The sequence below is a fragment of the Amblyraja radiata genome, chromosome 25, assembly GCF_010909765.2.
Source record: "Amblyraja radiata isolate CabotCenter1 chromosome 25, sAmbRad1.1.pri, whole genome shotgun sequence".
Taxonomy (NCBI): domain Eukaryota; kingdom Metazoa; phylum Chordata; class Chondrichthyes; order Rajiformes; family Rajidae; genus Amblyraja; species Amblyraja radiata.
In genome coordinates this window covers 5,463,476-5,478,683 of record NC_045980.1, presented here as the reverse complement: position 1 = coordinate 5,478,683, position 15,208 = coordinate 5,463,476, and the positions used below count along the sequence as shown (strand labels likewise).

Sequence of the window (15,208 nt, the reverse complement as noted above, 5' to 3'; positions counted from 1 at the left end):
AGATAGCAGATTGATGGCATCAGAATACACAAATACATTTTTTGTAACGGTTGTTGCGTGGTGTCCACCAGTGACCTGGTTGGCACAGTAAGTACACATCTATCTATACTATTACTAAAACTCTCATCTTGACCACATCCTGACTGTTATAATTAAATCTGGGCAAAAACGATCCCTCATAGTGTTACGATCTTTCGCCACCTTACTCACCATTCTCCTCTGCTGCAAGTCAAATAAGTTTTGTTCCGATTGGTGAAATAGTACAAAAGTTATGAAGGCTCCCCCTCCCCCCCCCCCCCCCCCCCCCCCCCCCCCGCCCCCACACCAGGGAATGGGTAGCATTGGGGGAACAGGTGAGTGGTGGAATATTTCGTTGGGAAATTGGTTGCGTTGGGGGGGACCAGGCCTCCCGTGTGACTGGGACCCAACGGGTCCCACTAAGTCTAGTATTTCTTATTCCTTTCTATGTTTCTGAATACCACATTCAATAAAATTGAAAACACCATTTTCACTTCATTTACCTGATCATGTAGTAGAATACTGCATCCATCTGAGTGGACACCGCAACGCATGTTACACATCATACACACAAACGTATGTTGCGGTGGACACTTAAAAAAACGTTTGTTTTTGGTGTCCCAGCAAAAACGAAGCATTTACACTGATGCGATCTAAACGGTACATTACCTTACGGATCTGAGCGACATCGATGGCCGATGATTCGTCAGATCGTTTGAATTTGGCCGATTTTTTTGTAAGTAAAATGTCTCCGTAACGGTTGTTGCGGAGCTTCCCGAAGGAATTAAGTTAGCGACTTGGTCCGTACAAAAGGTAAACAAGAGACAGTGTGTTGCCAAAATTGAAGATTGGCTCAGTTTCTTAGTTTTGGTGACCAATTTATGTCAATTTATTATTTTATTTTTTTAAAGTCGGGAAATATATCGTAATCGGACGCTGTTTTTGACACCACGATGTTTTTGATATATTAAATTGCAAAATAAGAAAAAATAATGAACTCACCCAAGATCGCTACTACCATTGGATACCTCGTTGGGTGTTTGAAAAGCATTAGAGGTTTGGAGCCTCCATGGTTTAACTTACGGAGGTACCGACCCTGATAACGGTCGTTGTGACAATGGACACCAAGCACAATGACCGTTACGGGATCTTTATTGTACTGTATTACCTTTATGTTACTGTATTTGTCTCCTAGTATAGATGAAGATATTTCCCTACACCATTATCTATGTATGAGGGGTCATATGAAATTTATTTATGAATTAAATATTCATGACTAAATGTGGCAGAGTTTTTAATGTCACACTTTTGGTGACAAAAATGGTGGGAATACGATGAAAATGTGTCTATTATGAAAAAAGTTTTTGACTTTCGGTCTTAAAGTTATCTGTTATATCTGCTATTTATAATGTTTCACATGATGGGTAGATTTTTGTTAAGAACAGTGTATTGGTGTAAAAAAGTGAATACTAATCTTGTTCGTCAAAAACTCTCCAGTATTGTAAAGACACAATTACAATACATCCAAAAGTCTTCAGTCCAGTTCAGATGATTCAAATTCATTTATGCATTTTGCCTGCTTCTATCTAACTAACATCATCCCATCCCACCTCAGCTGCTGCTATATACCCTTATCCATTATTCAATACACAGACGAAATTATTATAATTCATTACTAGTCAGACTTGTACCTTGCAAAAACTTAATCACATCAAAATTTATAACAAAGCTCATTCATTCACCATGCCAGTGTTCGCTAAACACTTCACTGGCTTCTAGTTGCGGAATCTTCAACAGAAGTCTTAAATTGGTGCCTTTCATTCCCAACAGAACAAAGTCATGTGTAATCCAATTGCATTTTTAGAATTGAGGGCAAATTTCAAAAGCTCATGGTATTATTGATTAGAAATTAAAAAATATAATTATTTCCAAAGACTTTTTGAAGAAAAGCGCAGAGGCAAAAGTTATCATCATCATGAAGTTCCGAAAACCCATTCCTAAAGTGCCGTCAGTTCTACGAGTTAAGGGCCTGTCCCACTTGGCCGTCATTTGCGCGCCATTTAACTTGACCTCTAAAAATTCTGTCTTCGCGTTGTGACGCACGGGTAGCGCAGGACGGGCGCATGGAGAGGCTTGGAGGAGTATGGAGTTGTGCGCGGTGTCGCGCAGCGCTCTAGGATTTTGTGCTGCACAAAATCTTACGCACGTGGACATACTGCGGTCGCACGATGACGTCCTGACCTCACACGTGTAGTGTGCGGTGACACATGATTACGTGCGTAACCAGGCGCCGCCGCGCACCGCCCATACGCAGTCGGCCACAATGAGAAAATAATTACGCTGTAAGCATCTATGCTTTCAGAGTAATGCCTTTAGAGTAACACCTTAATAAGTATTTTTGAAACATCCTTAGTTAAGGATGTTTCAAAAGTTAACATCCAGGTAAGGATTGCAGATTTTATATCCTAAAAGAACACTAGTAACCAAATTAGTTTGTTTTAAATAACTACCAACAATTTTACTAACACCATTTTTTTTTAAAATTGCAAACTAATTCTTAAGCTGGGTTCAAACCCTCAAACTGCTATAATGGAATACAAATTTGTTGGGAGTATTTCAGAAAGTTTAAAAGTAAATGAATTTTTCCAGGAAACAATAATTTTATCAATGTTTCACTTCACAAATTATGTCAATACGCTGACTAATTCTACTTGCAGAGCAGATAAAATATTTGAAGGCGCTTGATGACGGGTGACTCCTGCTCTCCGCACCTGGAACATCTGGCGGTGAAGTGCCGTCCCTTCTACCTCCCAAGGGAATTCACCTCTATCATCCTGACCGCGGTCTACATCCCACCCCAGGCAGACGTCCGTCTGGCACTGGAGGAGCTGCACGCCGTGGTCAACAAACACCAGACGTCTTACCCGGAGGCATTTACCACCATTGCTGGGGACTTCAATAAGGCAAACCTAAAGAAATCGCTCCCTAACTTCCACCAACATGTCTCCTGCTGCACCAGAGGACCTAAAACCCTCGACCACTGCTACACCACCATCAAGAATGCCTATCGTTCTATCCCTCGCCCTCATTTCGGTAAATCCGACCATGCTGCTTCTTCCTGCCTACAGGCAGCAATTGAAGAGCGCACCCCCAGAAGTGAGGACAGTACAGAGCTGGTCGGAGGGGGGGGGGGCAGAGGAACAACTCCAGGACTGTTTGGAGTCTGTAGACTGGGCAATGTTCAAGGACTCGGCAATGGACTTGAACGAATACGCCAGTCGTTACAGACTTCTTAAAGAAATGTGTGGAGGACTGCATCCCTACAAAAACCTTCCGAGTGTTTCCCAATCAGAAACCTTGGATGAACTTTGAGATCCGCACTCTTCTGAAGTCCAGACACAGGGCATTCACGTCCGATGATACAGTGGCCTACAAGAAGTCCAGATACGACCTTGGTAAGGCCATCAAAAAGACCAAAAGGGACATCTGCTCCAAACTGGACGATGAGACAGATGTTCGGCAACTGTGGCGGGGCCTGAATGCAATCACCTCCTACAAGGCGAAAACAGGAGGCAGCTCGAATGTCAAAGAAACTCCCTGACGAGCTCAATCACAGAGGCCGACGTCAGGAAATCCTTCAGAGGGGTGAACCCTCGAAAAGCGCCTGAACTTGATGGTATACCCAGTCGTGTTCTAAAAACCTGTGCGGAACAACTGGCTGGAGTTTATATGGACATTTTCAACCTCTCACTTCTGAGATCCCCACCTGCTTTAAAAGGGCATCAATTATACCAGTGCCCAAGAAGAGTAAGGTGACATGCCTCAATGACTATCGACCAGTGGCACTAACGCCGGCAGTGATGAAGTGCTTTGAGAGGTTGATCATGGAGCAAATCAACTCCTACCTCAACAAAAACCTGGACCCACTGCAGTTCGCTTACCGCCACAACAGATCAACGGTGGATGCGATCTCGCTGGCCCTCCACTCCACTCTGGACCACTTGGACAACAAAAACTCATATGTCAGGCTGTTATTCATCGATTACAGCTCGGCATTTAATACAATCATCCCCTCCAAGCTGGTTACCAAACTCGCAGAACTGGGTCTCTGCGCATCCCTCTGCAATTGGATCCTCGACTTCCTCATTCACAGACCACAGTCTGTTCGTATTGGTGGAAATGTGTCAGCCTCGATAACAATCAGCACGGGAGCACCTCAAGGCTGCGTGCTCAGCCCCCTGCTGTACTCACTTTCTATACTCATGACTGCGTAGCCAGTCACAGTGCGAACTCCATCATCAAGTTCGCTGACGACACCACTGTTGTGGGATGTATCACTGGGGATGAGTCAGAGTATAGAAGAGAGATCGAGCAACTATCCATATGGTGCCAGCGCAATAACCTGGCCCTCAACATCAGCAAAACCAAGAAACTGATTGTGGACTTTGGAAGGAGTAGGAGGGGGACCCACAGCCCCGTTTATATCAACGGGTCGATGGTTGAAAGGGTCAAGAGCTTCAAATTCCTGGGCGTGCACATCTCTGAAGATCTTTCCTGGTCCGAGAACACTAATGAAATTATCAAGAAAGCTCATCAGCACCTCTACTTCTTGAGAAGATTACGGAGAGTCGGTTTGTCAAGGAGGACTCTCTCTCACTTCTACAGGTGCACAGTAGAGAGCATGCTGACCGGTTGCATCGTGGCTTGGTTCGGCAACTTGAGCGCCCTGGAGAGGTAAAGACTACAAAAAGTAGTAAACACCGCCCAATCCATCATCGGCTCTGACCTTCCTTCCATCGAGGGGATTTATCGCAGTCGCTGCCTCAAAAAGGCTGGCAGTATCATCAAAGACCAACACCATCCTGGCCACACACTCATCTCCCTGCTACCTTCAGATAGAAGGTACAGGAGCCTGAAGACTGCAACAACCAGTTTCAGGAATAGCTACTTCCCCACAGCCATCAGGCTATTAAACCTGGCTCGGACAAAACTCTGATTATTAATAACCCATTATATTTGCACTTTATCAGTTTATTTATTCATGTGTGTATATATTTATATTATGGTATATGGACACACTGATCTGTTTTGTAGTAAATACCTACTATGTTCTGTGTGCTGAAGCAAAGCAAGAATTTCATTGTCCTATCAGGGACACATGTCAATAAACTCACTTGACTTGATGACGCGCGCGACTGTCGCGCGTCAGTCACTACTGGAGGTACACAAAATTGCTGGAGGAACTCAGCGGGTGCAGCAGCATCTATGGAGCGAAGGAAATAGGCGACGTTTCGGGCCGAAACCCTTCTTCAGACTGATGGGGGATGGGGAAAGAAAGAAGGAAAAAGGGAGGAAGAGGAGCCCGAGGGCGGGCGGATGGGAGGGTGGGAGGAGACAGCTAGAGGGTGAAGGAAGGGGAGGGGACAGCACAGGCTAGCCAAATTGGGGGAATTCAATGTTGATGCCATAAGGGCGCAAGGACCCCAGACGGAATATGAGGTGCTGTTCCTCCAATTTCCGCTGTTGCTCACTCTGGCAATGGAGGAGACCCAGGACAGAGAGGTCGGATTGGGAATGGGAGGGGGAGTTGAAGTGCTGAGCCACCGGGAGGTCATGTAGGTTAAGGCGGACTGAGCGGAGGTGTTCGGCGAAACGGTCGCCCAACCTACGCTTGGTCTCACCGATGTAACTTGTGTAAATGACGGCCAAGTGGGACAGGCCCTTTAATTTACATTGACGTTGTCACTAAGATATTTATGTAGGAGGTTAGTTGCCGAGGTGCAATTCAAGTACACAGTGGGCGAAAATTAAACACCACCACCACAGGATGCAAATCTTCTCAGCTGGGGCGGCGGGTGTCCGGCCGCGGGCGGCGCTGGATTTGGAGCGCCGCAGAGCCAGGGTTCGAGTTCGCCGGGGTCGGAGCTCCAACCGGCGCGGCCTGAGGACTACGAGTGCCCCGGTCCTCAGGGAGGAGGTAGCCGCTCCAGACTTCTCCAAGCCGCTGAGGAATGTTTCACCCGACGCCGATGTTCCATCTTTACGGCAAGAGGGCTCTGAAAATCATCGGACTGGCTGCACGGCCACAGATGGGCCCTGACCTCGGGTGTTTCACAGAGGAAGAGGACTTAACTTTCTGGTGCCTTTCCCCACAGTGGAAATGTTTTGATTCTGCTGTGGGGGGACGTTTGTGTTGAACTCTATAATATGTTGTGTCCATTTTTTATTCTTTTTTTTTTTTTTTTAAACCTTTTTCTATGGTTTACAATGGAACTTATTATTTAATTTATGTGAAGCACTTTGGGGTCAATGCAAGTTGACTTAAAATGTGCTATATAAATAAAGTTTACTTACTTACTTACCTGGATAAAATGCAAACTTTCAGTCCTATCTTAGGGGTTAACAGTGCAGTCCTACAGGGCGGGGAAATTGTGTTTCGGCGGTGCTAACGGCGCCACAACATAAAACTTTGTAGGAAGGGACTACAGATGTTAGTTTACATCGAAGATAGACACAGGATATTGAAGTTAAGTGGCTTTTTCACGGGGCGACTTGACGCAAGAGTGAACCAGAGTTTAACATCGTGGGAACCTCGTGCGATAACAGTACGGCATTCGTGGACCACCGTGGACCACCGTGGCGCTAACGGCAGGTAGTCGTGTAACTTGGTCACTCGGGAGAAAATTCAAGAAAGTTTGAATTTCTCCAAGAGTGACTTGTACACTTGTGGTTGAGCATTGCAACATTGTATGAACATAGTGGCCAGTGCGATATCCGTAATAACTCTTGCTGGTACTGTGGGAACTCCTGTGAACGGTGAGTAACTGAGCAGTTTGATTGTCAGTGCTTGTTTTACCTCATTGTTAAATAAATATATTTTTTACTATCAGATTGATGTCTGCAATTCTTCATTAACACACCACTACAAGATGAATGTCTCTAATGTTATAATCCCTCTCATGCTGAAACACAAAATAGTTGAAGGGAGGTGAAATAATCACATTTTCATTCTTTTTCATTTTTGAGTGTTCAGGTACCTCACTTGCTGAGCTATTTTACTCCAGCAGTTTGTGTCTCTTTTTGTCTAAAGCAGTTTCTAAGACTGTAGGAACTCCGCGGGCCAGGCAGCATCTACGGAGGGAAATGGACCGGCGACCCTTTCTTCAGGCTGCCTTATCTCTCTCCCCCCCCCCTCCCCCCTACTCCCACAAATGCTCGAGAAACTCAGTGGGTGCAGCAGCATCTATGGAGCGAAGGAAATAGGCAACGTTTCGGCCCGAAACGTTGCCTACTTCCTTCGCTCCATAGATGCTGCTGCACCCGCTGAGTTTCTCCAGCATTATTGTGTACCTTCGATTTTCCAGCATCTGCAGTTCCTTCTTAAACACAAATGCACCGAGTTCCTCCAGCATTTCGTGTTTTGCTCAGTATTCCAGCATCCGCTGTCTCCCGCGTCTCCAATAAAACAAAACTACTGTCAAAAGGGTGAAGAATAGGGGCAGAGATAGATACATTCCTGATTAGTGCGGCTGTCAGGAGGTTATGGGGAGAAGGCAAGAGAATCTGGTTAAGAGGGAGAGATAGATCAGCCGCGATTGAATGGCGGAGGGGACTTAATGGACCGAATGGCCTAATTTTGCTCCTATAACTAACAAAGATAGTAATTGTTAGGGAAATGTAGTTATTAAAGACGAGGGGGAGCAGAAATGGGCAGTCTGGGATGGCTCGCGAGATACTTGCATAGAGGCACAAACGTTAAAGAAAGGGCAGACAAACAGAGAGGGGGGGGGGACTTCCCTCAGTGCCCATCTGTTACCATTAATTGGACAGTTCGGTCTGTGAAACGCAACACGCCAGCCCCGACATCCAGCCCGGTGGTCAGTCCTTTGAAGATAGACACCAGTTGCTTGGAGCAGCTCAGCCGGACAGGCAGCAAATCTGGAGAGAAGGAACGGGTGGCGTTTCGGGTCGAGAGCCTTCTTCAGACTGAGGTCAATCCCCTGCATGGATAACAGGAGTCCCAGCCAACACGACAATCGCCCGCTGCACAGTCTCGGAGCTTCCACTGCGAAAACGGTGCCTACATTTGAGCACTTATGTAACTGAACCATCCTAACACCAACCACAGAGCATTCCTGAACTACTATCTACCTCATTCGAGACCCTCGGACTATCTTAGATCGTATACTCACTGGCTTTATCGAGTTACAGTGTGGAAACCGGCCCTTCGGCTCAACTTGCCCATACCGGCCAAAATGTCCCATCGAAACTAGTCCCATCTGCCTGCGTCTGGTCCATATCCCTCCCAACCTGTCTTATCCATGTACCTGTCTAAATGTTTCTTAAATGTAGGGATGGACCCAGCCTCAACTACCTCCTCTGGCAGCTTGTTCCATACACCCACCACCCTTTGTGCGAAAATGTTACCCCTCACTCAGATTCCTATTAGATCTTCCCCCCTCACCTTGAACCTATGCCCTCTAGTCCTCAAATCCCCTCTGTGGGCAAAGAACATATATTACCCTGGACTCTGTCTATTTCCCTGCCTGTTCGTCTCATGGTTTTGTACACCTCTCAGCCTCTGTCCCCAGTGTGGAGTTAAGGGCTTGTTTATGGGCGCCCTGGGCTGAGAACTCTGGAGGATGGGTTTTAGATTTTATCGGGAATCGAGATAGACCCCGTAATGCAGGAGCAAAGAATCGCAGACGCTAATCTGCATTGGAAAGACACAATATGCGGGAGTAACTCAGCGCTGAAGAAGAGTCCCCCCCCCCCACCCCCCATCAGTCTGAAGAAGGGTTTCGGCCTGAAACGTCGCCTATTTCCTTCGCTCCATAGATGCTGCTGCACCCGCTGAGTTTCCAAAGCAATTTTGTGTACCATCATCTATCCATGTTGTCTAGCGATGCTGCCTGAGTTGCTCCAGCGCTTTGTGTCTTTCCACTAGACCTGTAATAAGTCTCGGCTGGGTGTTTACTGGGATCTCTGGTGTTTAATAGACGTCCTGATGTTGTTTTTGATCGGGTTTACTACTGACAGTATTTAATCAGATCCATATTAAATCATTTCCTCTTCACCTTAAACCTATGTAATCTGGTCCTCGATTCGCCTACTCTGGGCAAGAGTGTGCATCTACCCGATCGATTCCTCGCATGATTTTAAACATTATCTTGCACACAGCGTTGTTCACTTCACCATGTATACACCATTTATGGCTCGATTGTTACTATTTATTGTCTGTCTACTGACTGGTTAAACGTTTGAAAGTTTCACCTCTCAGTAGATAATAAAATAAGACAACCATCACGGTCAATGTGAGACAAAGTCTTTATTCCTATTTGACAAAATAAAAAGACGACTTCTTGCACATATTGAGAGAAGGTGCATCACACCAAACAACATTTGTCTAAAAAAACCCAGATTATTCTTCAGCTCATTAAAGAGCTCGGGTGAAATTCTGACAAAGTTTGTGAATGCACTTTTATCCTCTTCGCACAGCACATTAAGCAGCTGATCATATTGTCCAAATTGAGGTCTCCGTTGAAAGATGGGCTTCACCCAGTGAGACTTCCTCTTAATTCTCTTTTTAATGAATCTCACCCTTCTGCCTTCACGCAAGCGTTCTCGATGCACATAATGGGCTGCTGCATACAGCGCGTCAATGAAAATAACCACCATCCTGTACTCGAAAATACTTAGTATAGGCATGTCTCCAAATGAGCCAATTCAACCAAGGGAGGAATATAGTGTGTGAAAAAAAACAATATAGTGTGTGGAAACAAAGTAACATCATTTGTGCCACGTGATTAACAACACTACAGTTCACGATGTTCATTCAAGATTAACGGGAAAGCTCGGGAGACGGACAAGTCACTCGCACAAATAACAGAAATGCCGAGTACCGTGGGAACTTCTTTATCTACCCCCTGTTATATCGTGCGAAACTCGTGCTAGACCACGACCACTTCACTCTGGTGACATCTTGCGTCAACTCGCCCCGTGAAAAAGCCCCATAACTCAGCGGGACAAGCAGCATCTGTGGAGAGAAGGAATGGGTGGCGTTTCGGGTCGAGACCTTTCTCTCCAGATATACTGCCTGTCCAGCTGAGTCACTGCGGCATTCTGTGTCTGTCTACAACATTAAACTGTCTACAACAGAGCTCTATGATCTTTGCATACAACTGTCTGGACTACCGGATGCAAATGACAATGCTCCAGAACTATGACTTGAGATTCGAGCTGCGAGTTGCTGACCACTTTAAGACTAAAATAATGCTGCGAGGGTTTTGCAAAAATCTAAGAGTTATGTTGTGTTTTCGGGGGACGGGCCCCCGGCTCATGCACATGCCTTTGCTCGCTAGTACATCACGCAGAGGCCCCGGTTAAGTTGCAGAGCTGCTTCATGTTCCATAGCGGCTCCAGGCCCGTTCCCCGGTCGCAGCCCCTACATGTCTGCCCATAAGCACATCACGCACAGATCCCGGTTAAGTTGCAGAGCTGCTTCATGTTCCACAGCGGCCCTGGTCCCGGCTCCGGTTCAGGCCGCTCTGCAGCTGGCGGGCGCGCGGACATTCAGTTTGCTTTCAAATCTGGCGCGCGCGCCGCTCACCCGCTCCTCCCCCCCTCCCCCTCCCTTCAGCGTCCCCGGGACTCGCGCTGGCTCCCGCAGCTGCTCCAGCGCCATTGCGGCCCGTCCACCAACCCCCTTGAGCCGCTCTCCCTTCCCCGCTTCTCTTACCAGGGCAGGTTCCGGCTCCTCAACTCTTTCACAGCCGCCATAGTGACAACGGGAGAGCGCAGCTTGGCGCCAGCCACCGGCGTGGAGCCGCAGCTCTCGCGAGTTTGGAGACCAAGTTTGTGCCAAAGATACTAGAGGCGCAAGATAGACCAAGTTTGTGCCTCAGGAGAGACTCGACATGGAGGTGAAGCTACCCGGTCCTCCCGCAGAGAGGAGAATGTGCAATGATGCCGAAACCGAGCAAATCAGGCACTATCAGTAAGGAGATAAAGGACGTTTCGGATCAAGAACATGTCAACGAAGGAACGTAACTGTACTTTGAAATTTGTGATCAAAAGCCAAAGGGAGATATTGAAAATGATTGTCAAGTCAACTTTATTTGTCACATCATATAGGGTGGTTGCACGAAAGGTCACTGGGTCATAGGGCTCGACACACAGAGCCGCTAAATCCAACTGGAAGACATCCGTCACTTCCGGTATATGTTATTAATGCTAGAAACGCGTACTTTCCTACCTGTTAAAAACCGCCAAAATGTTGAATTTTTGCGCTGAAAAAAATTGTGGGAGTCGGGCTAAGTGTGAGAGACATGTACCCAACTTTACAATTCCAAACGTGAAGCGAAATGAAGGTATATAGAAGCGAGAACTGAAGGGACTACAGCAGCTAAAGTGCTTGGTAAACATTGAAAATATTGGGAATTATCGCGTTTGCTCACTGCATTTCATCAAGTAAGGCATTATTTGTGTTTTTTCTTGATTCCTTTGGCATCTAAAAATTCTCAGAAGTGATAAATCTGGCTGTAAATTTTTATTCAGATGCGTTTTCATTTTGTATGTAAAAACCCACGAGAACCATGGGCGATTTAAAAAAAATTACAGCCAGATTTATCACTTCTGAAACTTTTGAGATGCCAAAGGAATCAAGAAAAAACACAAATAATGCCCTAGTTGATGAAATGCAGTGAGCAAACGGCCAATGTTTGCCAAGCACTCTGGCTGTTGTTGTCCCCTTCAGCTCTCGTTCTTATCTACCGTCATTTCTCCTCACTTTTGGAATTCTGAAGTAGGCTAAATGTCTCACACGCTTATCCCGATTTCCATAATTATTTACAGCGCAAAAATGGACAATTTCAGCGGGTTTTAACGGGCCCGCTACGCTGGAAACAATGGTAAGTGCCTCCCTGCAGTTCATCGCGTGTAATCCATTTGGGATAGGTAGCAACAGTACGGGTCATGGGTCGTGACCCTACTGCCGTGAAACCTCCCTATACAAGATGTACAGTGAAATGAAAGTGGCAATGCCTGCGGGAATGTGCAGAGTTTACATTCCTGATGGCCTGTGGGAAGAAACTCCGTCTCATCCTCTCTGCTTTCTATTAACTGTGAAATAAACTTCTAGATGAGTGAACTTGTTTTATGCCCCATCGATCCCTAGCGACATTATACATCACTCCAGCCTTCTTCTGTCTCCCTCATTGTTTAGCCTCCGTTTAGATGCTTTTGTTCAACACCTTTCAATGACTGTCCGTATTAGCATGTTCCATATGCTCACAACTGGATGAGGAAGCTTAATTGAAATTTGAATATACAATACAATTCAATTTATTGTCATTTGGACCCCTTGAGGTCCAAACGAAATGCCGTTTCTGCAGCCATACATTACAAACAAATAGACCCAAGACACAACATAATTTACATAAACATCCATCACATTGCTGTGATGGAAGGCCAAAAAAACTTCTCTCTCCACTGCACTCTCCCCCCCCCCCCGATGTCAGAGTCAAAGTCAAAGCCCCCGGCGGGCGATGGCGAATGTCCCGTGGCCATTAAAGCCACGCCGGGTGATGCAAGGTCACACACCGGGTCTCGGTGTTAGAGCCCCCGGCGCACGCTCGCAGAGTCCCGCGACCATTCCAAGCCGCGCGGGGCGGTGCTGTAAGGCCCCGCTCCAGGTGCTCTTCAACCCCGCAACTCGGGCGGGAGAAGTCGCCGCTGCGGAAGCCCCGAAAAGCGGTCTCCCTCCAGGGACCCGCGGGCTCCCGGTGCCGTCCGCCAAACCCGCAATTGCAGCCACCGAATCTCCGGGGGTCGGGTCGCAGCAGCGTCCACCACAGCTCCACCCGCTCTGGACTCGTCCAGCTCCGCGACGGTGAGGTGAGTAGTCGGCACCAGAGCCCCCGGTCTTCCTGTTGGAGGCCGCTCCTCATTGCAGCCCCAACGACAACGGAGACCCGACAAAGAAAAGGTCGTGTCTCCCGTGCAGATATTTGAATATCTTGGTTCTTTAGATGAAACAAAAGGATACCACTATGTTGCCCTATGGGCAGGGCCGGATTTAGATGAAGAGAGGCCCTACGCTGTTCCACTTGTGAGGCCCCCTCCGCCTTGGTTTTCAGCGCTGGCGGCGAGGCAGCGACCGGACAGCCATGGCGGCCAAATCTCCCACAATTCAAAGTGAGGGAGAAAGTGCCCAGCGCAGACCAGTTGCTGTTGCAGTGCGCATGCGCAGGGCGGCCGATGATGTGCTGGCCGTGGTTGTGCGCATGTGCAGGGGGGAGGACGTGCAGGCCGCAGCAATTCGCATGTGCAATGCGGCCTGCTGTGCCGGCGGATGAAGAGCGAGCGGAGCCCGGCGGCCCGGACACGGATAGCGGGGGGGAGATGGAGAGAGAGAGAGAGGGGGGCCTGCCCAGAGTTGAACGGTAGGTGTCCTGCCTTGGCCGGAGGCCCCCCTAGACCTCAAGGCCCTAAGCTTAAGCTTGTCTAGCTTATAGGTAAATCCGGCCCTGCCTATGGGCCTGTCCCACTTAGGCGACGACAGGAGACGATGCAGTCGCCACATGTTCGCGGGTGGTTGCCAGGAGTTGCTTTCATGGTTGTGATTAGTGCCCTCAAACTCGCAACAAGTTGAAAAATTAGCGGCGACCAGAATTTTGACGCCATAGAGAGTAGCGAGCATTCTCGTGACGTAGCAGCAGCGGTAGTGAGTCGCCATGAGGTCGTAAGTTGCCGTAGGTTGTCGCTGTTGCTGACTGGTGAATTTCATTGGCCATTGGGGAAAAAACGTAAACAGCAATGATAACCGACCGGTAATGTTAATGTCCGCTGAGCTGCACAGCCGTGTATCGCTGGCTTCTTAAAAGTTGTCTCCACTCCTTCTCCCTACTCAGTCTACCCCCTCGCCCCCCCCCCCCCTCCTTAAAGGACTTAAGTGACCCTTCCCGTACACTGTGCTTTGACCGTCTTAATTACAGCGCCAACCTTCCTGTTCATTGTGGTGTGGGTCAGTATCACATTGGCTTTGCAACGTGTGAATTTCACTCAGACAGCGCTACCCTCGCTTGCCTCATGCTTCGAAGAGGAGAGGTTGCTGGCGTCGGTCTGGGAAAGGACTCTTCTTCGACTTTACCATCCCCTCCGGCCTTGGCTCTTAGGGCAGAGCCCTCCGGAGTTTCTTCCTGTTCACCACCTGCCATTCCTCCTGCTGTTCCCCCTCTTCCATCGACTCTCCCTCCTGCACAGGGGGCTGGGGATCTCCATCCAGCGGTTGGGGGCTCGAGGTGGTCGGGTTCTCCTCATCCCTGTTCTCCCTTTCTGCTGGGGTTTTGGCAGTGGTGGGAGGCATCTCGCCCACCCTGGGGGTGTTGAAAACAGCCCCTCTTGTCGCCTGTGCGTAGGTGCAGGCTCTTTTAGGGCAGGCCCTGTAGAGTTGGCCTGCCTCCTTGCATAGGTTGCAGTTCTCGCTGACTTGGCAGTCCTTTGTCTCGGGGCCCTCCAGCTTGCAGTTCTTGGAGACAACTGCACTGCATTGGGCTGCCACATGCCCAGGCTTGTTGCATTTCCTGCACACCCTGGGTTGCCCCGCATAGGTCATGTACCCTCAGTTCAATACAATACAAATTTATTGTCATTTGAGCCTCAGTGAGACTCAAACGAAATTTCGTTTACACAGCCATACAAACAAAGACAATGTCCTACAGACATACACACAATTAAATTCACACAAACATCCATCACAGTGAACCCACTGTGATGGAAGGCAAAGTCTTTAATCTCCCCTGCTCTCAATTTCTCTCCCGATGTCCAAGCCCCAGGCGGGTGATGATAAGTCCCACGGCCGTTTTAGGCCGCGCGGGGCAATTTATGGCCCCGCTCCCGGTCTGAAAGTACAAGGTTGGAACCCCCACGGGCGATGGTGAGTCCCACGGCCATGAAGCCGTGCCGGGTGATGTAAGGCCCCGCTCCGGGTCGTTCCAACCCCGCGACATGGGCTGGAGAGGTCGCGTTGCGGGAGCTCCGGGAAGCGGTCTCTCTCTCCCCCCGGACCCGCGAGCTCCCGATGTCCCAGTCCACCGGACCTGCGGCTGCGTTGCTGGAGCCTCCGAGCCCCAGGAGTCGAGTCGCAGCAGCGAGTCACCACCGCTCCCCACGCTCCGAGGCCGGCCAGTAG

The 15,208-nt window shown here is 48.4% G+C and overlaps 1 protein-coding gene across 3 annotated transcripts in view; it reads right to left on the bottom strand.

The window, feature by feature from the left end:
• The window catches only part of rfc5 (replication factor C subunit 5), a 75,080-nt gene extending 64,095 nt beyond the window's left edge, over positions 1-10,985 (bottom strand). For 2 of the 3 annotated variants that reach the window (XM_033043113.1, XM_033043115.1), the window contains exon 1: positions 10,757-10,985. In XM_033043113.1, the coding sequence (XP_032899004.1) occupies positions 10,757-10,797 (41 nt within the window). In that variant the 5' untranslated portion in view covers positions 10,798-10,985. Of the gene's footprint in view, positions 1-10,366; positions 10,576-10,756 lie in introns of those variants that run through there. The other variant, XM_033043114.1, reaches the window with a different exon arrangement.
• Between the last annotated feature and the right edge of the window lie 4,223 nt (positions 10,986-15,208).